Raw genomic sequence first — 25,982 nt, forward strand, 5'->3', positions numbered from 1 at the left:
TCTAGGAAACTTACCACGAAAACGATTTTCACACACAAAAATGAAAAAAAGAGGTAATGCTCTCGACAAATTTTGTGCATGTACAAAGCTACTCAATAGATTCACTACTCTGAATCCGTTGAATGTCTGCAGAAACACGGCATAATCTTACCTCTCATCCTCGCCATCCACCAGGGGTGTCGTCAGCGGTAGCACCTTCAACGGGAAAAGAGAAGCAGAGGCTGCTAGGCTGCTGCTACTCCCATCTGAAACTGCTGACATTCCCCCACTGTCACCACTGATAGTCTGAGGTAAGCCAACTAAGGAGGGTTCCGCTGGGCGCCTGGCATCTTCAATTTGGCTTCCAATTGCCTGAGCTAATGATTGTGCAGAGAACTGAGTAGAACTTAGTGGGATCTGTTGTGCCAGAGGCAGATTTATATTAGTTGCTATCAAGGGAGGTTGACTAACACTCTGAACCAAATTACCATTTTGAGTGGCAGGGGTTTGTGCTATATTCTGTGGTGGAACCAAGTTTGTTGGGGCAGAAGGCATTCCAGAAGGACCAGCTGAACTAACCTGATTTGTAACAGAAATACTACTAGCAGAGGGCAAAGGACTAACTGCAGGCAACTGCTGCGAAACTTGAGCTACTGATTCTACTCCTTGCGGCTGGGGAGGCACAGTTAACAAGGTACTTTGGGGTGCAAGGACCAATTGTTGAGGAAGGCTCGAAGCACTAGTTTGAACTCCCTGATGAATAATCGCGGTTTGAGCAGGTGAAACTATCTGTGAAGACGGAGGAGCACCTTGCTGAATAACTGAAGGTGTGACTTGGGTAGAGGGCTGCTGCACCGCAGTAGCTATGTTTGCCTGTTGACCAATATTTGCGATTTGACCGCCAGTAGGTACCACAGATCCTGCCGTCTGAGCCTGGCCAACAGGCTGGCCAGAGGCCCCTGCAGGTTGTGCTTGGATTGCGGTGGGCTGCACTGGCAGCTGGATGCTCTGTGGCTGGGCCGTAGGAATCACGGTCGATCCTGCTCCCACGCTCGCAGCACTGGGCTGTCCCGAGGACACCGCTGTTTGGAGCATCGGCGGCGGCGGCTGCTGCTGCACATACTCTGAAGTAGGATTCTGAGTCACCGGTTTACCATGGCCTGGGACCATCTGTGCAGATACAGTCGGTTGCTGTTGTCCATACTGTAACTGTTGGGGTGGTGCCCCTGGAAGGGGAGCTTGCACTGGAGGAGCCGGCTGAGAATATGGCAGTTGGGGTTGAGCCAAACTGGAAATGGAAGGCTGCTGACCTAAAGCTGAAGTTACACCAACCACATTCACAGGTGATGGCTGGATACCCGTCGCGGTACTGAGAGTGGCTTGCAGAGGGACAGGCTGAAGACCTGGCTTTTGATAGCTCAGTTCTTGCGACTGCAACTGTACTTGTGTGATCTGTGACTGAGAAATACTCTGTGGTATACTGACTGCTGAAATACTCTGAGGACCAGAGCTACTGAAATCCATCTGTTGAAGAGCCATACCTTGAAGAGTTGGCTGCTGCTGCTGCTGCTGCTGCACCACCACAGTAGGGGCTCCCATCTCTCCACTTCCCACACTCTCTGTGTAGTGACTCAGTGTGCTGACACTACTGCTCACTGAACTCCCACTAGTGCTCTCCCTCTCAGAAGTCACTTCTGGGTTTTGTTTTACAGTTTCCACCACTTTATTCATCGCCACACCTTCTGCAGCAGGTGCGGCGTTTTCTTTCTCATAGAACTCGGTGCAAGTCCATCTACCTTTCTTAAAAGGTTCAGAACTAGAATCTAACTTCACAACTCTGAACCTCGACGTGTTAACTGTCGGTGGCTGCTGCTGACTGGAAACTGATCCCACAGTCATCCCTGCAGCTGCATTAGGGGCGCTGTTAACAACAGCGGAGGAAGAAATAGAACCATTGCCCATGCCACTCAAGATATTCACATTCACACCGCTGCTAACTCCAGGCCCGACACTCGCACTAGCAGCACTAGGGATATTGCTCGCATTTATACTGGCATTACTAAGCATGCTGCTTGTCACGCTAGGATTAAAAGTACCCACAGCAGTGATGTTAACATTATTCACCGTAGTAGCGCCAGTAACAGAACTTATACCTATACTGCCGGTAGTACTTGGAGCTCGGATATTAGTCATTACGGATGCAGGTGAGCCTCCCGATGATACAGCAGAAGTCGGTGCAGCTGGTGCAACGCTGTCGGCGCTTCCAGGGGCAGAGAGTTTTCTGGATCCCGGGCTGGAGGGTGGCCCTCCGGGAATGGGTGGACTGGCCACGCCGGCATGGGATGGATGGTGGTGCCCGTGGTGGAGGTGGTGCCCGTGATGAATGTGATGGTGGTGATGGAGGTGGTGAGGATGAGCGTTCCCATTGATCACAACGTTCTGGGGGGGAAGGTGGGGCAGATGAGGCTGCGGGAGGTGGGGCTGGTTGGGAGACACTGCCCCAGGTGTCTCGGCTTCCTGGAAGTTATTCAGAGTCTCTTCTGAGGAGCTGCGCTCAGGCTCCCCCAAGTCGGTCGCCCTGGAAAGTGACACATCGAGGATCTCGGAGGAAGACAGATCCTCCGTGTGGGACTCGTCCAGGTCGTCGTAGCTCTCCGTGTCCTCGGCGATGCTGTTGTTGGAGCTGATGCTGGCGGAGATCTGAGCCGGGGTGACGCTGGTTATCTGGAAGCCACTTTTCTTTTTCATCTGAGTCCCGCCCGGCGCGAGGGGCTGTGCCTGCAGCTGAGCCTGCGAGAGGAGGTTCAGGCTTTGTGGAGGCGGAGGCTGCGGCCCCGACGTGGAGGATGCGGCGGGGGGAGGCGGCTGGAGCAGCGACGGAGGCGGAAAATCCTCGGAAGATGTGACACTACTACCGACGCCGGTACCTGCCGCGCTGAGCGCAGAGGCGCCGCCGCCGCCGCCGCCGCCGCCGCCGCCGCTGCCCCTTCGAGGGAACATCGCCGGGTGCGCCATCTTCCTAGCGCTAATGTCTGCAGCGGCCGCGGCCGCCGCGGCGGTGGACTCGGGCGGCTGGTGCATTGTGTCGGGGGCCGGGGGGGCGGAGGAGGCGAGTGCAATTTCCTTCTTCTGCACCGTAATCTTTGTATTCGAGACGCCGGGGAAGAAAACGGGACCTGACGCTCCGCCCGGCGCGGGTCCGGGTCCTCCTCCTCCTCCTCCTCCTCCTCCTCCTCAGCAGAAGGCGCCGGCCGCTCCTGCCTTCGAGGGCGAGCTTCGGGAAGGGAGGATGAACGAGGGTGAACGGGGCGGCCCGAGAGGTGGGGGAGCGGGGGGGACCCCTTCAGTCCTCCGCCATTCACTTTCCCCTCTAGTCTCACACCCCCCTCTCTAGTCCGCCTTCACGTGGGGTGCGGGGCAGGAGGGAGGGGGCAGGGGAGGGTGGGGGTGGGGTGGGGTGGGGTGGGGTGGGGTGCGGGGGAGACGAGGGGGAGGAGGAGGTGGGGAAGCCGAGAAATGCCCACCTTCTCCGGCCGACTCGGGGGCACCGCAGCCCCTGCGGCGGCGGCCGCTGCAAGAGCCTCCCGGGCGCCGTGCACCGGCCGAGGCGGCGCGGAGCGGGGGCCGCCGTCCCCTCGCCGCCCCCGAGCCCCGAGCCCCGAGCTCAGGGTCGCTCAAGCCTGTCCCCTCCCGGCCCCGCCGGCCCCGCTCGGCCCTCCCCGCCCGCGCCCCGCGGACCCTTTCAAACCCCCTGGGCTCGCGGCGGCTGTTCCGTGAGCAGACGCTGGCCGCGGCCGGGGCCGGGGCGGCGAGGCTCGGAGCGGGGCGGCGGGGCGCCCGGTACGGTGAGCCCAGCAACGGGGCGCGGGCGGGCGCGCAGGGACGCCGGGTCCTCGCGGAGCACGGCCGGGGCGCGGCGGCGGCGGCGGCGGGAGCGCAGGGACCGCTCCATCACTGGCAGCCATGGAGCCCGAGCATTTTCCTCCCTCGGGGCAGGCGCCTCGGCTCGGCACGCGTCCTCGGGGAGGAAGGGGCCGGCGCCCGGGCCTCCCCGGGGGGCGGCGGCGGGCTGCGAGCCGCTCGGCTCCTCGTCCTCGTCCCCGTCCTCGTCCTCGTCCTCGCGGGCGGCTCCTTCCTCGGCGGCGCTGGGGGCCAGACGGGCTGGTGCAAGCGACTGCAGCCGACGCCGTTCAAAGGAACGGGAGGTGGGGTTGGCCGGTGTCGGCGAGTGGGTGGGTGCGGAGGGCGGGCGGGCGGGGAGGGGGCCGTGGTGGTTGTTACTAGTGCTCTCCTCCGGCTCCGCCGCGTCCCCCAGTCTCTCGCGGCAGCGGGAGAGGAGGGACCAGCGCCCGAGCGCAGGAGGAGGAGGAGGACGAGGAGGAGGAGGGGCGACCGCCGGCGAGAGGAGGAGGAGGCGGCGGCGGCGGCGGCAGGGGGGAGGGGGAGGGGGCAGGCGAAGGAGACGGAGGAAGATGGCGTCTGCGCATGCGCCCCGGCGCCGCAGACAGAAAGCCGGGTCCGGCGGAGGAGGCGGCGGCGGGGCCTCGGGCCTCGCCGAGCGCCGGAAATTGCCGAAGGCTGGCGGAGGCGCCGAGGCCGCGGAGAGAGGGGAGGGGAGGGGAAGGGAGGGGAGGGGCGCTTCGGGCGGGGGAGCGGATCCGGGTCGGGCTGCGCGGCTCGGCCCGAGTGGGGGCGGGGCGCGGGGCGCGCGCGCGCAGGTTAGGTGTGTCCGCTCTGTTCTCGCTCGCGGCCGGTGCGCGTGCGCGGGCGCGGGAGCGGGCGCGGGCGGGCGCGCGGCAGGGGAGGGGGAGGGGGCGGGGCGGGGCCCGGGAGTGCGCGCCCCGGGGAGGGGGTGGGTGTCCGCCCCCCCCCCCGCCCTTGCCCGCCCGCGGAATGGGTAATGAGGCTTTTCTCCGCAGCAACAGCATCACGAGTTGCAGTTCCCAGGAGCCCGCCGCCACCGCCACGACACGACATGAGTCAGGCTTTCTTCCTAGGCGCGTGGCGGAGCCCTCCTCCTCCCACCACCACCCCCCTCCCTCCCCGCTGCACCTGGGCGCGCCCCCGGCCCCCTGCAGGCGGAGCTCGCCCACCCCCCACCCCCCCGCCCCCGCGCTCCTGCGCCCCGAGCTCCGCGGACCGCGCCAGGCCCCAGCGCCTCCTAGATAGGGGCTGCCTTTTGTGCAGTGCGGTGGTGACTGCCATGCGGTCCCCTCGCCCTTCGACGGGCCGGGGTGCGCCAGCCCCGGCAGCTGTTGCAGCTGTTGCAGCTGCTGCAGCTGCTTGCTCTTAGCTGCCGGGGTTCCTCCCGGGCAGGCTCTGGTCTGGAGAGGGCGTGCTTGCTTGCAGTCCATCCCTACCCATCCCTACCTGGAGGGAAGCCGCAGCCTCTAGCCCCTGTAAACTAATTGACCTCAACAGGTGGAGCTGATCTCCAGCATGCAAGCCTTTTCGTCCAGGCTATAGCCCCCACCCCACCCCACCCCACCCCACCCCTGTGGGTTGGACTTACAAGACCGAAGTCCTGGTGGCCACACAGATGCAGTGATCAATGAAGACCACCTTTTACAGGTGAAAAAGAAAAAGCCATCTGCAATTCCAGTTTGAAACAAAACAAACAAACAAAAAAAAACCCTGCACGGTCTGAACACAGTTCTGCAGAAGCAACGTCAGGTCTGATTGGAGGCAGTTTACTGGAAGTTGCTTCCCTAGCACTACCCGTCGAAACATTCCAGCTCTAAGCTAGAATGTGCTACTAAGCGGGAATGTGCTCCTCTCCCAGGAATTAAACAACAAACTGGTAGGGGAAAATCCTAGAGAGAAATTTTTATTTATTTATTTATTTATTTATTTATTTATTTATTTATTTATTTATTTATTTATTTATTTTTGCTTAGGTTGTTAGAGGACTAAACTTTTATGGTTAGACCTCTAATTTAGGAGATCTCACAGCTGTGTGGGGTAATAATCCGACTTCAGGAGCTTGTTTGAGCATAAAGAGCTATAGTCTCTTGCACAGTTTGATAGACATCTAGTTGTCCATTCGGCACGTTAGCTTTAGGTTTCTCTACATTTTCTTCATTCCATCCCACAGAGTCACCATTCTCTTGCACCACTGAATAAAAATGCACCCTCAACACCCTGTGTATATCCTGTGTCAAAGTTATAATATATTGTTGCTTTTTCTGTGGTCTCCCCCACTGAACCCAAACGCAGGAATACATTTTTTTTTTTTTACTTTAAATTGCTAATGTGGAGCTCCGTGCTAGGTACAAAGTAGGTGACCACAAATATTGAAAATGGTGTGATAATAAAAATGAAATATGTTTGAAGAAATGGCACTTGTGGTATATTAATGAATATGTGAATGTATTTTTACATACCCATGGCCATTCGTGTATTTTACAAAAATAATTTTTTTTTAATATCCGACAATTCTCATTGCAGGTGAAACTGGTGGTTAATGGTTGCCATCCATGATTGAAATGCAAATCTAACATACTATTTAATAGTTTGTGAATGGAAAATAGAAACTATCCTAGCCATTTGAACCTGCAATGGGATGTAGATAGACAAAATATGTTTCTTTGGACTCCTATGAAAGAAAATGTTCTTAAAAAAAAATGTACTTGATCTCTCAAAATGTTGTGTTAGGTCCAAGTTTTAAATTACCCCAAACAAAAATAAATAACCCCAAACAACAACAGCTCAACACACACACACACCCTTGGACCCTAAATACCCTCTATGATTGTGCTGATAGGATTAGAAGCAGATGAAACATATAATAAAGTCTTATCCAAAGTTGACCATAAGTTGAGACAGCCCTACAAAAGCAGATACTCGTTCTGATAACCAGTAGTAGTAAAGGATATTGTTTTGGGCTGGTTTGTTGGGGGTAGGGAGGATGGTAGTATTATTTCTTTTAAAAGGAAGTTCAAAAAAAGAAAAAACTTCCAGGAGAATGTAAGTCATAGGAAAATATGGCCTTTTCAAACGTATTTCATTTTTGTCTGTCATATCACTTCCAAATTCCTGTTTAGGCTGCATCAAGCCCCAGTAAGATACAAGGATCAACTCTGCGATTATGGAAACCTGAGTTTTAGAAACCTCTCTGGATCTCTCAGTTGCCAGCATTTCTGTGGCCATTTTAAGTACATTAAAACAAGCAGAAGCACTTGAACAGCCAGGTGCCTTTATGTTACCACCTTTTAATTTTAAAAGTCTGGATTTTTTTACATTAATATGAAATGCTGAGTGCTATATGTAATGAAGTCATTAAATCCTTTGAACTTAGTAGAGTTCTCCTTTGCCTTTTGAAAGACTGAATTTCCCGTTTACATTCTGAAGGTGTAGCTCTGAATTACTCTCTGTTGACTGTAGTGCAGTGTTCACTTAAATCTAGTTACTGCGACTTTGAAAACAAACGTGTATTTGGCTGTGTTTAGTGTTTTTTTCCTGCCATGAAATAGAAAATTTGCTGAACATTATGACACAACTTACCTTGTGAAATGGGTCGGTCTTTAAAACCAAGTGATTCTCCAAAAGTAATGCCTTCAAAGGGCAGGAGGAGAATACTGAACACTCAGAACAGCAATGAGTGAAAAGACAGATATTAAAGAAAAACATGTACAGAAAAGATGCCTAATAATTCTAGCTAACCAATGCTTCAGTTATCAGTATTACTTATCTGTAACTTTAAATACCATCTGAAAAAAAAAGTCACACATTTTTACAAATGCAGAAACTTATGCTTAGGGATATTACAGCATGTTTATAAATCAATTCGCTCTCTAGAAAAATTTTTAAATGAGACCAGAAATAGTGTATGCTATTTGACTTTTGTAAATAGCACAAAATGCTTATTTTGAAATTTCTCATTCAAATTTCAATAAGTGCAGTTTAGCTTTTAATTAATTTTTGCAGCATTTAATTTTTTAATACAAGTATGTTTCTGATCAGTGACACAATTTTATATCCTCAAAGGAGATATTCTTATAAAACAAAAGAAGTTTGAATTCAGAAATCTTAATTTATGGTTCAGAGGGCACACGGATACACATTAATTCTACCCTTTGAAGGAAAAGACATTCTCATTTTAGAAGTGATCACAGAGGTGTTAAATAACTTGTCCATAGTTTATACCCAAGTCTGGATACTCAGGTCCTCTAAATTTCAGATTCCATGCCTCTGGGTGGAGAGATTTTTCTAAAAAAGCAGTCTGAACTCTAGGGACTGGTATTTTTTTTTTCAAAACTTTCTTGGAAATCAATGAGTGTTCTTTTAATGCTTTTGAATGCCAAGAAAGATATGCTGCACACACACTAATTACATACAGCTTTTCTTCTTCATGAAGAGGATAAAAGACTTTTTGCCTGTTTGACCAAATATAAATGTTACAGATTCTGCTATAGTCTTTTCTGACTTATGAATGTGTTAATTTAGAGAATTTTCTCACAATTGAAAAAAAATCCTAACTTCTGCTACAGAACCATGAAGTGACAATGCAAAAAGAAGTAATTTGTTAATTTAGGGGTTTTTTTAAGTCTATAGTCAAATAACACTCCAAATCTCCCCAGATGAGAGCTAATATTTACTTAATGCCTACTCTGTACTACACATTGTTCTAAATGCTTTAAGTGTTTTATCTCAATCCTCACAACTGTATAAAGTAGGGACTATAATTACCCCACCCCACTTTACAAATAAGTAAAGTGAGGTGCCCAGAGGTTGAGGTCTCACAAGTTGGCAAGTGCTGAGACTGTGATGCAAATGGCTGTAGTGTAACCACCCCTCACAGCTGCCTCCAGCCACTTTGTTAGATCAGGCTCCTGCCAATTCTAGCTCCCAAGTTAACTTTCTACAGAGTACTCACATTTTGATTTTTCTAATGAGGTCTCCAAAGGATCTGGGAACATCCTTTTCTCCCGATGCAGAGACATTCTAAGAAAGAGTGTACATATTTCAGACTCTACTGTGGTCATGTAGGAACTGGACATAAACGAACAGAACAACGATTTAGTAAGTTGGATGATCTTTCACTGATCAAAAGCAGATGTCGGCTGAAAAAAAAGGCATTAATCGTACATAATTGAGGAACGCTGTCTATATAGGACAAGATAAATGTTTTCCCATTTTAGCAATTAGCATTTATTGAACATGAGTGCCTGCAGAATAGAGACAATAGTAATCTAGCCTTTTCAATATGTTCTAAGGACCAATTTGTATTTGTACATCTTTTTGAATAAAATTATAGAAATAAATACATTTATTATTTTTGTTTGTATCATAATTCTAATAAGACGTCTGTCCTTCTACCGTGCATGAACCAAAACCAGGTCAAAAAGTACAAATCATAGCAGCCAGTGTTTCTTTGTATTTAAAGATTAGGTTCATGAACAGTTAGGTGTATCTCAAGTCTCAAAGCTCAAGGGAAAAGGAATGGCTTTTGAAGTCATTCCTTAATATAAAATTTTCCTTTGGTCATTCATTTTTGCCCTCTGTTCTGACTTTATGTTTAAAAAGAAAAACTGATAAGGTAGTTTTTAGTAACATTTAAATTGACATTTCCAGTTAATTTCATTGTAGAAGAAAAACAGGAATTCATTAAAGGCCAAAATCTTTTCTTATTGTAATACCTTTAAAAAAAAGAAGAGGGATGCCTGGGTGGCTCAGCGGTTGAGCAGCTGCCTTCAGCTTAGGTCCTGATCCTGAGTCTGGGGATCGAGTCCTGAATCAGGCTCCCTGCCAGAAGCCTGCTTCTCCCTCTGCCTGTGTATCTGCTTCTCTCTGGGTGTCTCTCATGAATAAATAAATAAAATCTTAAGAAAAAAATCTTAGATGTACACAAGATAATTGGAGACAGAAGCATAAGATAAAATCCATTAATGTTAACAACCACGTAATGTTACAGGCAATAGTATTGCTTACATATGGAAGATGTTTACAAAACCTTTCTATATGAAGGATAAAATTAGAATGATTTAAAGAGGAGAGGTTAGAATTTCAAAGTAAAGTGTGAGATGGAATTTAGGAGGAAAAAGCCCAACATAATTGATTTGTTTTATTACATGCTATACACACTTGTTAAACTCAGGATAATTAAGTATATAACTGAGGTTAAACATAAAGTTAATTGCAAAAATGCCAACCAAGCTTTCCATCAAAAAAAGGAAGAGAAGGTCCAGGTGCTCTTTTGCCCTAGTTATTTATAGATAGGAATGGGATCACATTGATAATGCTGATTCAGTGACTTACCTTTGATGTTTAAAGTTTCTTTTTTTTTTAAGATTTTATTTATTAAAGAGTTTCTAAACATACTCCTTATTCAAGTCAGAACTGACATTATAAAAATGGTTGTTAAATTACACCTATATCAATACATATTTGAATAGGTAATAAATTAGGTAATATTTATATTATCCCAACATTGATCCCAAATTATTCGATAAAAACAAGAATTTTGAGGGACGCCAGAGTGGCTCAGTAGTTGAGCACCTACCTTTGGCTCAGGGCTTGATCCCGGATTCCTGGGTTCGAGTCCCTCATCGGGGTCCTTGCATGGAGCCTGCTTCTCCCTCTGCCTGTGTCTCTGCCTCTCTCTCTCTCTCTCTCTCTCTGTGTCTCTCATAAATAAATAAATAAAATCTTTACAAAAAAAAAAGAATTTTGAAAGGAATCCTTCCAATAAAAAGCATCTTGAGAAAGGAGCTAAATTTTCTTTATTTGGTCAGGCATATGATAGGTACTCAACAAGTACTTACAAAGAATTTCATAAATCCTGCATTATATAATAATATTGTCAACATAACTTATCACATGAACTTTACTACTAGACTTTTCACAAGATGTTTCTGAAGAACATTAAGTTCAGAAATTATGACATTAGGAAATAAGCTCATTATCAAAATTTTGGTCAAGGGCATTCAACAGTATTAAATTTCCTTCTCTGTTCTTTACTTGATCTCTGTAAAATTCTCCTTGTCCAATCTAAGCCTATAACAACTTGCTGACTACTCTTTTTCATGGAACATCATGCCCAAAGCATTTTATTTTTTCTGTAAACAGCAAAGTCCAGTGAAAACAGTAAGAAGATATGAGTTGAATCTCTCCTTTTCTGACAGCTTTGCATTTGTTTAGGGATAGGGCATCCTGTTAAATACTGATGAGAACTGGAATCTTCAGCCTTTGTGGATTTTGGAAATGCATTCTTTCCATCCTTGTTTAAGGATGTGAAGAATTGATGTGCTTCTTCCAGTGAGATGAACCCCAGAACTATTTTCTAAGAACTTACTTGGCATGACTAGTCACAGACCTCCTACAAAGCCTACAATAAGTAGAGTAATTTCAGATAAAATGATCCATTGTTTAAAGCTTGACTTAGTTAATATATCTAAAAAATTTACTAGCTTCCTATTAGTCAAAACTTCCATTTTGAAGTATTAATATCAAATGAGGGTTTTGCTATTATTTTTGCATTTCTTCCTACACGAAATATCCTTTTTTCTTTTACTTATGATTGTAAAGGGTAATAAGACATGCCACCACATGCTGCTTTGGTATATCGATATTTTGAGTTACAGGCACTTAAAAAGCAAATGCAGGACTATTTATGAACTCCTTTTATCTGCCTGAAGACATATTCTCCAAAAGGAACTCAGATATCATAAATGCCCTCCCCTGGAGTTTCCTCAACCAACTGTCATGAAGAAGTGACTTCAAGTTGACACCATACTCAGACTTTGTCACAAACTATCATACCTCCCATCTGTTCTTCTAATGGCCCATTCATCTTTCCCAAAAATCATTCACTCTCCTCTATCTCCCCTACCCTTTCCCTCTTAAGATAGCACTTAATCCTGAATTCTAAAGACACCTCAGAGTAACTCATTTTTCCTGAGTGCCTTCCATGTATACAGGAGGTAAGCATGTTAATAAATTTGTTTGTTTTTCTCCCTTTTTTTTTTTTTTACAAGGGTCTCAGCTAAGAACTCAGAAGGGTAGAGGGAAAATTATTTTTCTTCCCCTACAATTGTCAGAATAATAAAAACCGCCTTCGATTATATAACTTAGGTTAGAATAAAGAAACTACCTTACTGGGGCATCTGGGTGGCTCAGTGGTTGAGCGTTGGCCTTTCACTCAGGTCGTGATCCCAAGGTCCCAGGATCAAGTCCTGAGTCCCACAGTGGGCTCCCCACAGGGGGCCTGCTTTCTCTCTGCCTGTGTCTCTGCCTCTCTCTCTATCTCTCATGAATAAATAAATAAAACCTTAAAAAAAAATAAAAGAAGCTACCTTGCTGATCATTATGGATATGTTTCTAAATTGAATACGTAATATTTATTTAGCACAGTGTGCAAGCGGTCAGTAAATTCTTTTTTTTATTATTTTATTTTTTTGAGAGAGAGCACACGCGACGGTAGGGAGTGGCTGAGGGAAAGGGAGAAGCAGACCTCTGACTGAGCAGGAAGCCCGATGAGGAGCTGGATCCCAGGGCCACAAGATCATGACCTGAGCATAAAGCAGACCCTTAGCCAACTGAGCCACCCTGGCGCCCCCAGTAAATTCTTTTTTAATCGTAATTATTCTGTAGCTCTAGTATATTCCTAGTGAGTACATAGTAGCTGCCTGAAAATAGGACTTCTTTATGCTGCTTCTTTTTTTGGAAGAACAGGGATATTTTGACCCCAGAGCCTCTCAGATCTGTAGAATCTTCGGAGGAGGCAATTCACCATTTCCACCCAGCTCTGCATTATTAAAATGTCCAAAGAAAATAGTCTTTTGGCACTGTTTCCAATAACTTTGTTCTAATAAGACATTAACTTAGCATTCATCTTATTACTAGTTGTACCAGATGAGTCACTCATTTAAGACTCAGACCTTCATGTATTTTCAAATAGCTTTGATCTACAAGTCAACATTTTTTTGAATGTCGAATAGATTTTATAACAAATGCCTTATTTGCCATTTCTCTCTCTTCCCTTCCCATTCCCTGCTCCCCCTCCCCCCCACTGCCATTCCCCTAATCATACTTCAGAAATCGAAATTACAACCCAGCTTCACGTTGATGAAACCCCAAAATAGTATAATACTTCATTTACTTCTTTGTGAATATTATGCAGCAGCAGCCACATAATAACACCACTTGCTATCCATCCTAAGGACATGAGTTCTACTTCATGAATAATACTGCTGCAAAAACATAGACAATAAAAGCAAATAAAAGCGTATCGACTAATTAAAAGAAAAAACATTCAACATCTCACAAATGCATATTAACAAGTATGGCTGATCCTATCTGAGTTGTATTGCAGATATTTTTGACTTCGTTAGGTTAAAATATGGTTTTTCTCCCCTGAAAAGTACTTAAAGTTGAATTAACTAAAAGTATGTAATTATTTGTGGGCTGCTGTATTGGTAACAACTAGAAGATAGGAAATGTGGGGTTTTGTTCCCCTTAGAAGAACTAAGGACAGGAAAGCTAAGACGATCCAACTTCAGTGTCATTAAGTGAATAACTACTGTGGGCCCTTTATTAGATGAAATTGCCTATACAATAGTCTTTTATATATCTCTGGAAGCACAAAAAGAGATAACCTTCCCCCACCCCTTACCCCCAGCTTAGATATATTTGCATAACCTTATTGTAAACAAAGGACAAATGGAAAGGAACAGGAGAACAATTTGGTTCGTATTTCACCAAAGACATTCTTCCTCCAGGTTAAAAGTAACTAGAGACTTTCAAATTATTGTAAACACTTCTTAATCCCCCAACTACATTGGCACAATATGGAGCTTTAGAAATTAGATGACTAATTTCAATGTGGGGCACCTGGCTGGCTCAGTTGGTAAAGCAGGGGACCCTTGATCTCAGGGTCTGAATTTGAGCCCCATGTTGGGTGGAGAGATGACTTATATCAATAAATCTTTTTTTTTTTTTTAAGATTTTATTTATTTATTCATGAGAGACACAGAGAGAGAGAGAGAGGCAGAGACCCAGGCAGAGGGAGAAGCAGGCTCCATGTAGGGAGCCTGACGTGGGACTCGATCCCGGGTCTCCAGGATCAAGCCCTGGGCTTAAGGTGGTGCTAAACAGCTGAGCCACCCGGGCTGCCCTCAATAAATCTTTTTTAAAAAAGAATAATTTCAATGTGAAATAATAGCAGCATTGTAGTTGAAAAACTATGATTCCTCATTGATGAACACATCTGCTGGGAAATGAGCATCTGGTAGTGCCCAGTACAGATGTAAAAAACTGCAATTATCACTCCTTATTTTGATCATTCATTCTTAGTAAGTGTATAAGTATTGTTAGATGCCTTAATTTTTCGTTGTTGGGTTTTTGCTTTGGTTTCTTTGTTTTTTTTCACGGTAGACATTTGCCTCTATGTTCTAAATCTAACAATATTACTAAAATGACCGGGAAAATACACCAAACATAGCAGAAAGCAGGGAGAGTAACAATGTACTAAAAGATTCTTTGAGGCTACTTGTTCCCTGATAAACATGATAGCAAACAACCCTGCATAAAATAAAAGTCCTGAGTCCCTATGTATTTAACATTCATCAATTTTATTACATGGCAGCCTATTATCCTTACAGGGACAGATGGAATATTCCTAAGGAGAAAGACTTAAAAAGTACGTTTTCTGTTTAAAATAAGTAACAGTAGTAAGTCATCAGCTCCACTTTTAAAGCACTAACACGAAGTTTTCTAAAACATAAGCTTAAATTCCATTTTCAAAAGGAAACTAGGGAACTTTTTAAAAGCTTAGACTTGCTTGTCCAGTTCAGGAAAGGCCCCCATTCCATTGACGTGACTGTGGTTGTCCCAAGGGCCAGAAGAGCCTGAAGTCTATGGCACAGATTGAATTGCATTTTGATCAGTATTTAGGCTACAATCTCCACCTCGTTATTTGCATGTGAATTTCCCAAGGGCAGTTTGCATTCCTAGACCATCCTGAACCTCTCAATCAACACCAGTGGAGTCCCCCCATCCCCAAACTACAAATGTGTGCAAAGGGATGTGAAATCATTAGAAATTTGGTCTAGACCAAAAGAAAAAAAAAAAAAAGTTTAGGCAGGCAAATCCATTGAGGGGGAGAAAATCCATTAAAGTATTATACTTTATGCACTGTTTTGGAAGAATTCCACTATTGCTTTCTTCTAATAGCAAAGATAACAAGAATTGATTGCTTTTGTTTCAATGAGGTCTCTCTGCCCACAAACATTTATTAAAGACTTGTCTAAATTGTAGCTCATTTTTAATGTGGAACTCCGCTTATGCCTACAGACTTTCTAACAGAACATTCAGGAATGACTATAATCATATTTCAGTAGAGGATATTACAGCAGTAATGTGCAATAATCAGGTCATGAAAGAATAATAGGGTCAGTAGTGGAGCAAGTACTTAGTTAGGGATACAGAGGTAATGTCCAGAAAAGCCACACGGGAATAGAATTTTATTTATTTTATTTTAATTTATCCATTTTTTTAAGTAGGCTCCACACCCAACGTGGGGCTTGAACTCATGACCCTGAGATTAAGAATCATGTGCTCTACTGAGCCAGCCAAGTGCCCCTAGAATTTTGAATTAACACAGAACTTTCAGGTGCCTGGGGAAGGTTGGAGAGCAGCTAGGAGAAGTTATCTGAAAGATTAAGCAGACCCACTCTCTTACCAAACCTCTTTGCATTTAAAGGATCCACTTCTGGGGGCATCTAACTGCCTTAGTCAGTAGAGTGTGAGACTCTTGATCTTGGGGTTGTGAGTTCAAGCCCCATGTTGGGCATAGAAATTACCTAAATAAGGAAAATAAAGGATCCATGCCTGTCTCTGACTTAGCTCCTTTATTTTTATTCATTCTGGGGGAGGGTGGGAGAGGCAGGTACATCTTCATCGTACAAAAAGGAAGCCCAGACATACAGAACCTGGACTCCTAAACATCATTGTATATCATTACTGTCTTCTCCTGAGTATAGAATTAGTTTTTTTCTATCTTTTCTGATACTGACATTTTTTGAAGATTGCAGACCAGTCATTTTTCACTACATCCCACAAGCTAGATCTGTTTGATTATTTCTTTATAAGTAGATCCAGGTTTAGCTTGTGTAGGGGAGAGGGGAGGCCAGGGATAGTACATATATTCTGTTTTATCTTCTTGCTGCATTAGGATATGTCCATCTTTTTTAAAACATAATTATTTTAATTTTTACATAATCGGCATATTATGTATAAATGTACATGCCCTGCCTTATAATGTCCTAAGCGTTATATCATTTCCCCACGATATGAAAATTCTTCCAAAAATCACCACTTTTGATGGATCCATTATAGTCCATCATATGGTATTACCATTATTTGATAAATAAATCCTCTGTTATTACACATTTAAATGATTCCCAGATTATACTGTTATAAAAATGATATACTAAACATGCTTAGGCATATTATTTGTCCACATACATGATTACTTTCTTAGAAAAAAATTGCTGGGGATGTAATTACCTAACATTATTGAAGGGTAGATATAAACTTTTATTTTTTAATTTTTATTTATTTTTAAAGATTTTATTTATTTATTCATGAGAGACAGAGAGAGAGAGACAGAGACATAGGCAGAGGGAGAAGCAGGCTCCATGCAGGAAGCCCAATGTGGGACTCGATCCCAGAACCCCGGGATCATGTCCTGAGCCAAAGGCAGACGCTCAACTGCTGAGCCACCCAGGCGTCTCAGATACAAACTTTTAAATATTGATGAATTGCTTAAAGAAATGTGGCAACTAGCCATCAAGAAGGCCCTCAATATCCCTGCCTCCTGGTCTTCAAACCCTTAGGTCGTCCCTATCCATATTTACCAAGATTTGTCTATGTGACTAAGAGAATACAGCAGAGCGATGATAAGTCACCTGCAAGGTTAGATTATAAAAGAAACTGTGACTTGTCTTGGTCACACTTTCTCTCGAGTCACTAGCCCTGAGAGAACTCAGCTGCCAGGCTGGGGGACAGGCTGGCAGCCTCTGGAGAAGTCCACATAGCAAGGATGAGGTTCTTGGCCAATAGGCATGAGCCACTGATTCTGGCCTAAACCTCATGAGTGAGCCTAAAAGTAGTTTCTCGGGCCTCCATGGAGCCTGCAGGGACCACCCCCAGCTGCAAACTGCCCTACCTGCGCAGCAGGCTAAGCAGTTCCTGGGTCTCTGATCTGCAGAAACGGTGAAATGATAGATATTTGTTGCTTTGAGCTGCTAAGTATAATAGTAACTTGTTACCCAGCAAAACACCATTCATATAAGAAAATGTGAATCATTTTATATTCTCACCAGCAGGGCACAAGGGCCCATCTTATCACACGAATTATATTCTTTAAAAAAATCATTCTAATTTCAAAAACTTCTTTTTAAAAGCATCCCTTTATTTCAATTTCTTAGTCTCTCTGTGAGGTTGAAGTTTTGTTGTTGTTTTTTTTCTAATTCGAGTCACTAATTCATGTTCTGCAATGGATTATTCTGAGTACTCTTTCTATACAGGTTTTGCCAACTCTTTCTATAAAAGTTTTCTTATTATTCTCTATGAACTCCCTTTTCCAGTTATATTGCTGGTAAATACTCTCCTCAATTTTGAAATTTGCCTTTTAGTTTTGCTTTTTATTTTTTTATTTTTTTTTGGCATCCAGAAGTTTTACCTTTTCAAGTAGTCAAATTTGTCTATTTTTTCTTTGCTGTTTCTTCCATTATCTTTATGCCTAGGAAGTGCTTTTGTGAAGATATGTAAGGCAGGGTTAGAAGATAGGGTGCAGTAGGGTGTTAGTGTATACAGGGTGGTCCGAAAAGGCCTCACTGATAAGATGACAACTGAGCAGAGGCCTAAGGGAAAGGAAAGAAAAGCCACATAAGTCTTAGAGAAAAACATTTCAAGTGTTGAATTTTAACATTTTTCTGCATCTGTTGATTCTTTTATCTCTTAATACAGTGGATTAGACTGACAGATATTGGGATAAACCCACTTGCTCACGATGTTTGTGTTGTTATTTGGGTTGAGGTGTTATGATCTATTTTTATCTTTACTTTAATGAAAAACTAAAGGACAAAAAAGTAATTTGCCCAAAGTTACATAGATAAGTGGTAGAAGTAGGATTGGAACCCAGGCCATTTCAGTCCAGTGTCTGAGTATTATCCACTATGCCATGATCATTTTTTTTCTTTTTTTTTTTTTTAATTTTTATTTATTTATGATAGAGAGAGAGAGAGAGGCAGAGACACAGGCAGAGGGAGAAGCAGGCTCCATGCACCGGGAGCCCGACGTGGGATTCGATCCCGGGTCTCCAGGATCGCGCCCTGGGCCAAAGGCAGGCGCCAAATCGCTGCGCCACCCAGGGATCCCGATCATTTTTTTTCTTAATCCACTGTGCCAAAATCACATAATCTCATGTCAGTGAGATGGCAAAAACATATAACATTACATTATTAACCATTTTTAAGGGTATGGGTCAGTAGTGTTACATATATTCACACTGTTGTGCAACCAATCTTTAGAACATGTTCGTCTTGTAAAACTGAAACTCTATACCCACTAAACACTAATTCTGCTATCCCCTTCTTCTCAGCTTTTGGTAACCACCTTTCTATTCTCTGTTTTCATGCTTCTGACTACCTTATAGACATGTCCTATGTGTGGATTCATACAATATTTTTTTGTGTGACTGGCTTAATTCACTTAGCATAACAGCCTCAAGATTCATTCATGTTGTAGTATGTGACAAGATTTCCCTCTTTTTTTTTTTTAAGGCTACATAATATTCCCTTATGGGTATATTTCACATTTTCTTTATTCACTCATCTGTTAATAGGTATTAGAGTTGCTTCCTCCCCTTGACTATTGTGAATAGTGCTACAATGAACATGGGTGTGCAAATATCTCTTTAAGATACTCTTTTAGTTTTTTTGGATATATAACCAGAAGTGCCATAGCTGGATCTTATGGTAATTCCATTTTTAATTTTTTTAAGAACTGTTTTCCATAATGGCTGTACCATTAATCACACTGTATTTTAATAAATTGTTAGAAATGATTTTAATACATTATTGGATGCTGTTTTCCATAATGGCTGTACCATTAATCACACTACATACATACATACAGACTAATACATTATTGGATATGATTTCTTACTACTTAATTTAGAAATTTTGCATCTAAATGGCATCTAAGTGAGGTTAGCCCATAAATTGCCAGTTTTCATAAATTGCCTTATCTGGATTCTTTCCAAAAATGAGATCTTGCTTTTGTTAATGATCTATATTTTTATTATTTTTCTATTTCCTTACTTTCTATTGTTACTTTCATTATTTTCTTTTTCTACTTTGTTTTTTCTTAGCTTTTTGAGATGCATTTGTAGCTCAATTACTTTCAATCTGTCTTTTATTTTAAATTCATTTACATACATTCACTTCATTCTAATTAATACTAATCACCATTACCTTTCTAATTACCCTTCTAATTATAATTTCCATTGTGGTTTCCTCTTGAACCCATGAGTTATTTAGGAGAGTATTTGATTTATTTGTTTTGCGACCCTGAATTCCATTGTACTGTTAGAGAAAAAATTAAATGCCTTGCACAAAATTGTATAGCTAATGTATGGGCTAAAATTAAGCCTCCTGATTATCACTTCATTTTACATTTCCAATTTCTTTTGTTTAGTTTTTTTTTTTAATTGTATTTATTTATTTGACAGAGAGAGAGCAAGAGAGTACACACAAACAGGAGAGAAGCAGAGGGAGAGGGAGAAGGGGCTCCCCACCAAGCAGGGAGCCTGACATGAGGCTCCATCCCACGACCCCGGGATCATGACCTGAGCCAAAGGTAGATGCTTAACTGACTGAGCCACCCAAGTGCCCCACCTTTCCAGTTTCTTAGTTCATATTCTTACCCATCAAAAAGTTTCCTAAAATTAAAGAACATTGTCATTAACTTATACGGAGAATCCAATTTTTACTAGCTTCCTTCCATTATAAATTATATATTTTTCTAAATATACTGGACATCATCTCTTTAACTTTCTTATCCAGCTAGGATTTATTCATTTCTAGCCATATTATTTGGCATAGTGCCTAGCACATATAAGGCTCTCAATAAAAAATTTACTTCTTTATTTATTTATTTTTTTAATATAGGGAAGTTCTTATTTTATTTTTTTAAAGATTTTATTAACTTGGGACGCCTGGGTGGCTTAGTGGTTGAGCGTCTGACCTTTGGCTCAGGGCATGATCCCAGAATCCCAGATTGAGTCCCACATTCAGGCTCCCTGTATGGAGCCTGCTTCTCCCTCTGCTTGTGTCTCTGCCTCTCTCTCTCTGTGTCTCTCGTGAATAAATAAATAAATAAAATCTTAAAAAAAAAAAAAAGATTTTATTAACTTGAGAGAGAGAGAGAGAGAGAGAGAGTGCACACTAAGGGAGAGGGAGAGCAGACCCTTGTTGAGCCGGAAGCCTGAACTGGGACTCTATCCCAGGACCCTGAGATCATGACCCAAGCAGAAGGCAGACACTTAACTGACTAGGCCACCCAGGTACCCTACAATAAAAAAAATTTAATGAGGGAATTTTTGTTTAATGAATGTTTAAAGAATATTATTAGTGCCACCTATGAGCCTATAAGCTTTATTAAACATCAAATGGCAAGTACTGAGATGAGAGAATCTTTCTGGCTCATCATAGCATAAATTTAGTGGATTGATTATAAAGATGAAATGAACAAGAAACTAGAATCACTGTTGAAGTGAACTACAATTCCATGGTCAAAAAAAAAGCAGGGGGTGGGAGGGGAGATATGGAAAAATAAAAATGAACTATAAATAACAACCAATTTTTGTTTAACATCCCATAAGAAATAGATTTCATGATCTCCACTATATAAAGGGGGAAAGGAAACCGTAAACAGTTTGAGTCACTTGCCCAGGTGACACAGCTAGTGGTGACAACTCTTGGATTGGAATGCAGCTTCTGTGACCCGGGAGCCCATCCATCATCTTCGCAATAAGCCACAGCCTTCTCCAGGGTCCTGTCCTCTCAGCTCTAGCCCACCCCTTGGCTGTAACTGGGAAGTGGGAGAGAGCCCGAAGCAAAGGGAGGGAGGGGCTGGTGGTATCAGAATCAGTCTCCAGTGAACACAAAATACTATGCTAGAGCTTCAAATACTACCACATTTTTTTCTTGTCCTTGAGAATAATAGTCTTTGGCAGGGATGAGGAGGAAATAGACAGTTCTGTCTTTTTTTTTTTTTTTTTTTTTTTTAGTTCTGCCTTTAACAGACTGTCATTTGCCTCTTTTTCTAACTCCTCACTAAAGCTCACAAAGGGAATCTAACGTGCAATGCCATGTTAAGAATATTATTATTCTTACAATTAATGAGCTCCCTTTTACATATTTTCTCTAGGCATCTTTTTAAAATGTAGGCATTTCCTTATTATTTAGTAAAACTGCTTTAATTAATCTTACCAATATAACTCAATGCTACACAATAGCAATTGATTTCTTGGTATTTAAATATTATATATTACACCTGTGCTAACAACTATCTTTTTGTTATTTTATACATTTGTCAAAGCAGCTTCATTCCTTATGTACCAGTTCCTAATTTTTTCCTTGAACATCCTACTCCATAAATTGGTGATTATAACAATCATTCCTCCATCTTCAACTTTTAGATTATTTTTTTCTCCTTCCGTTTTCTGGTTTTTCCTTGATCTCTATAATCATTATTTTTTTTTATATAATAGATGTGGGTAGCAATTACAAAGAATGTTTTTATAACACGGAGAAATCCTCACATACAAAGCTAAAAAAAAAGAGAGAAGTAAAGCAGGATTCAAAAGTGCATATATAGTGTGACTCCAACTTACATGTCTTAGTTAGATTGAATTTTTAAAAACTATATCAAAATATTGGCAGTGATCACTCTGGGTGGTGAGATTGTAAGCAATTAAAAAAAAATGTGTACTTTTCATGTTTTCTACAATGGGTATGTATTTCCTTTCACCAGACATGGGCCAGAGCCCAAAGTCAGAATCGAGGCCATAGGGACAATCATGCAGAGGATTCCTGCTGCCACCAAGGGCTGTCCATCCATAGGAGGACTTCCCTTGACAGCCCTGTCCTGAGGCAGCTGGTTTTGGTGGGCAGCTGGTAGGTATGTGTGGCATACATGGAGTGTGGGGGTGTGTGGTGGGGAAGAAAAATCCAAGGGAGAGGTCTGACAGCCTGATTTCTCTGGGGAGAGACCAGAGCTCTCTTAGTCTATGGTTAAAAGCAAATCTCACTTGGAATAGAGTGGAAATAACATCTGAATCCAGGTGAAAGCTGGATCTAGTCTATATCATCCAATTCACTCTCCAGCTTGAGGTTCCTTTCCCTGAACTAAAATATTTGAGCCAGTTCTGGTCTTTTAATTCAGATTAATAGTGTAATATTTAATATATTTTCCAGCATCCCTTTGTCTCAATTTTCCCAAATCATTAAGGCCCTAATAATAATATTCTCCCACTATCTCATTAAAGTGTCACGAAGATTTAGTAATAAATACCTCCCATTTATTTTGCCACGTAGAATGCAGCTCTTTGCCACAAATGATGTTGCCTTTCTAGGTTAGAAAGCCGTGGTGGGGGAAGAGCGTATCCCCCTTTCTTCCCCTTTTTACTCTCCAGACTTTATTCCATTATTCTTCTTTCTGGGAAATGAGACAGAAGAATGGAGTTCTGTCATCTTAAAAGGCTTGCTTAATGACCATCCCATGTGAACATATGCAGTCTTAGCGGAGAAGCATGACCGCTGCAACCATATAGGCCCACAAGACTGACTCATTTATCAAATATTAAAGAGTCATTTCATAGAATAGCTTTTCCATTCACTTTTCAACAGAATTGGAGCCTGAGCAATTATAAGAAAAGCCAAGAACCCTTAGGTTTTCTTTCTTTTTTTTTTTTTTTTTTACTGAAGGGTCAGTCGTCTAACCATTTGGGAGACCTGACATAATAACCTATGTGATTTTTCCCCCCAAGCTAAATTTTCACACAGAGTAAAAAGGAAGAAAAAAAGATACCATTTCCCAATGGCAAATAAACACAAAGAGAAGACATTTTCAAGAGTCTATTTTCTAAGAGTTCATATCTAGAACTCAGTTCTTGTCCAATGAATCGTACTCCCTCGTTTCCAGCCTCAAGCTTCCCATGAGTTGTTAGATTAATAGACTGAACTAACTAAAGTTGAGATGATAGAGGTCTGATAATATATCATTCTCACATGATCCCCTCATCTTGTCTAAACTGACAATCACTGTAGTTTGATACAACATAGGACTCCATTCATCAACTGCCAGAAATACAATATTAATGTTAGATATTTATAAGGTGGAGAGATTAGGACTGATAACAGGATAATAGTTAAGGTGGACATTATATACTATGTGTCTTTTTCCATTTGTCCTCACAGCATCTGCCATTTGCACATTGCTAATAACACCCATGCCTTCCATGCTCGTGGCTTGAAGAGGGAGCAATGGATCTGTGCTACTAGAGCTATGTGGGATTGTCTTCTGACCATCAAGCTAAGACCTAGTAAAACCAGCATCTTAAGCAGGATTAGGACTGAATTCTAATTCAGCCTTCTATCTTGAATCGCTCACCCATCAACACAGAACTGGTGTAACTGGGCTGCTCTGAAAGTCTGGCCTGCTCACCAGGTATTGGAAGCAAGCCATTCTCTATGGAGATGTTTGTTTGATGTTTAAAACATGCAAACTTAGCATCTTTGGTAAAGTAGAACAATAACCGTTTTCTTATTCAACATAAACGATGATCCTTTTATGAAAAAAAAAAGTCAATAAAAAACTCAGTTTGAAACCAGACTTTTTCCCAATATGAATAAGAGTTCAATTATTTTCTCACTAAGGCTTTGGGAGTGCTTCTCTCTTTTTGGACAGTTTTGTATCTCCTTTCCTGTACAGATGTCTATTGCCTTCAAGGCTTTCACAGAGAATTTAATCCTTGGCAGTGAAAAGAAAGAATCCCACGGGGCAAGTCAGGGGGGAGGAAGAGGGACTAGCCAAGTTGAAGGAGGTTGATTTGAATGGAAAAATCCTTTAGTCATGCCAAAATGTGAAATTATCAAAGACACAGAAATCTTATAAAATAAAAACTGAGGTAAACCTCTGCCTTGCAGGAAACACTTTTTCAGTACCCCAAATTGTGATGTCAATCCTACAATAGGTTATCCTTGAAAAGAATATTTCTCTTACCTTTTGGAAGCCTTCCGCTACTTTATAGAGTGAGTATATTTGCTCCTAGAGATCTGAGATGATTGAACACTAATTTGTCCTTTGTTTCATTTAAACTAGGTTTGATCCCAGTACCTACTGCTTTGGGAACTGAAAACAGATTCTCAATGGATCTTATCCCAGATCTTAATTTCAGCATTGATTTCCACCTGCCTCCTTCTTCCTTGAGTATATCAGCTCGTGTTCTTTGGTTGCAAACAAGAGTAGCTGCCTCCGATAAACTTAAACCAGGAAAGAATTTATTGGGAAAATTGGGAAGTTCCAAGGATTGAGGAGAGGAGGCTGAAGATCCAGTGGTGGAAAGGACAGACCCAGATAGCTCACAGGAGTCTCCACAGCATGAACTTCTCAACAGCTGCATCTGAAACAAAGGATTCTGATTCCAGGAAGAGAGCATGTGACTGGTTTAGCTAGGTTCAACTTGCTCAGGGGCTGGGGGAAGTCAGGGTCCCCAAACAACAGTCTCACCAGATGGAATCCAAAAGTGCGTATGGAATTACCAAAAAGTAAATGGGGAAGCTATTACTGAAAGAATGGGGACTGAAAGCTGAGTAGCTAAAGGAAGTAAACCCAAAACAACAACAAAACAAATGAGTGTCATTCCCTTCTCCTCTCCACTTCACTGTTTTGTATGTTTTCCACTCTTTTGTATATGTTTCTCTCTCTTTTTTCCTTTATCTTTTCTGCCTTTCTTGCCTTTTCCTCACCCTTTAAAGTTTATGTGGTATGGTGACTGAAATTTTTGGCATTGTTCCTGCTTTGTCCCAGAAATCTAATATCAAAATTGTATCACCTAAACAAATTGACCCTTGTGGGTAATTGGTGGTCCACATTGTCAGGTTTTTGAAGACATGTTCCTGAATCCATCCTTTTTAAACTAGCAACTGACCCAACTGCCTACCATTAAGTCTGTTATATAATTGTTATAAGTGAGTTCCTTTAATTAGAGCACGGAGACTTCAGGAATTTGCCATGGAAAAGATAATCATCTACTATTTAGTATTTCCATCTTATCATGAAATCAGTCAGCCCTTTATCAGAGGAAGCCAGGGAACAGCCCACCTAGTTGACAGAAATATGCCAGCGTCAAATGAGCATTTACAGTAGAGACAGAGGTTATAGGTCAGACCTCAGATCCACCTCTTTCTGGCTTTGTGACTTAGTTTAATTATTTATCTTCTTCAAGCCTCATTTACCTCATCTGTGAAAGGGGACATAATTCTTATCACATTTGGCTGTTATGAAAAATCAATAAAAGTATATTTGCAAAATACTCTACTACCTGGCATATAATGGGTGTGCAATAAAGGTTAAATTCCACCTTCTTTCAATAAATATGCAGTGAACACCTACTATGCCCCACCCACCATGCTAGATGCTAGGCATGAGAGCAAAACAGACATTGCTTCCAACTGCTTGGAGGTTACTGTCCAGTGGAAAAGACACACATTAATTAAAATCCAGTAGAGAAAGTATTAATAGACATATTAATTAGAGGTTCACAGAAAATGGCTTCTACAGACTCAGTGTTTGTGTCCCCCCCAAATTCACTTATTGAAACCTAATCCCCAATGGTATTTGGATATTTGGAGGTGGGACCTTTAGGAGGTAATTAAGTCATGAAGATGGACTCCTCATGAATGAGATTAGTGTCCTATATGAAAGAGACCTCA

The 25,982-nt window shown here is 42.5% G+C and overlaps 2 protein-coding genes and 1 long non-coding RNA gene across 9 annotated transcripts in view; 1 reads left to right on the forward strand and 2 right to left on the reverse strand.

The window, feature by feature from the left end:
* Positions 1-3,410, reverse strand: part of TSC22D1 (TSC22 domain family member 1) — a 130,812-nt gene extending 127,402 nt beyond the window's left edge. For 6 of the 7 annotated variants that reach the window (XR_012010152.1, XR_012010150.1, XR_012010151.1 and 3 more), the window contains exon 1: positions 152-3,410. Coding sequence is in view for 4 of the 7 variants with exons in the window: in XM_072782997.1 (XP_072639098.1) it covers positions 152-3,060 (2,909 nt within the window). In the remaining 3 variants the exon portion in view is untranslated. The remainder of the gene's footprint in view (positions 1-151) is intronic. The other variant, XM_072782996.1, reaches the window with a different exon arrangement.
* Positions 3,111-5,184, reverse strand: LOC140608259 (uncharacterized). Its single transcript, XM_072783248.1, has 3 exons — positions 5,073-5,184; positions 3,504-4,617; positions 3,111-3,253 (listed from the first exon to the last, which is right to left on the reverse strand). Exons 1-2 carry the CDS (start codon positions 5,182-5,184, stop codon positions 3,722-3,724), a joined length of 1,008 nt encoding a protein of 335 aa, XP_072639349.1. The 3' UTR covers positions 3,111-3,253; positions 3,504-3,721.
* Positions 5,185-5,211: 27 nt separating this feature from the next.
* LOC140608134 (uncharacterized) lies at positions 5,212-25,587 on the forward strand. Its single transcript, XR_012010153.1, has 4 exons — positions 5,212-5,550; positions 22,021-22,167; positions 23,466-23,715; positions 24,370-25,587. It is a non-coding gene; the product is annotated as an uncharacterized lncRNA (long non-coding RNA).
* The last annotated feature ends 395 nt before the right edge of the window (positions 25,588-25,982 follow it).

This window comes from Canis lupus, chromosome 17, assembly GCF_048164855.1.
Source record: "Canis lupus baileyi chromosome 17, mCanLup2.hap1, whole genome shotgun sequence".
In the NCBI taxonomy this organism is placed as follows: Eukaryota; Metazoa; Chordata; class Mammalia; order Carnivora; family Canidae; genus Canis; species Canis lupus.

Excerpts from the sequence above, each read along its gene's own strand:
- LOC140608259 (XM_072783248.1), bottom strand. The coding sequence starts at position 5,184 with ATGGCAGTCACCACCGCACTGCACAAAAGGCAGCCCCTATCTAGGAGG. Across the intron at positions 4,618-5,072 it reads CGGGGGCGGGGGGGTGGGGG|CGCCCCTCCCCTCCCTTCCC; the intron begins GTGGGCGAGCTC and ends CCCCGCCCGAAG.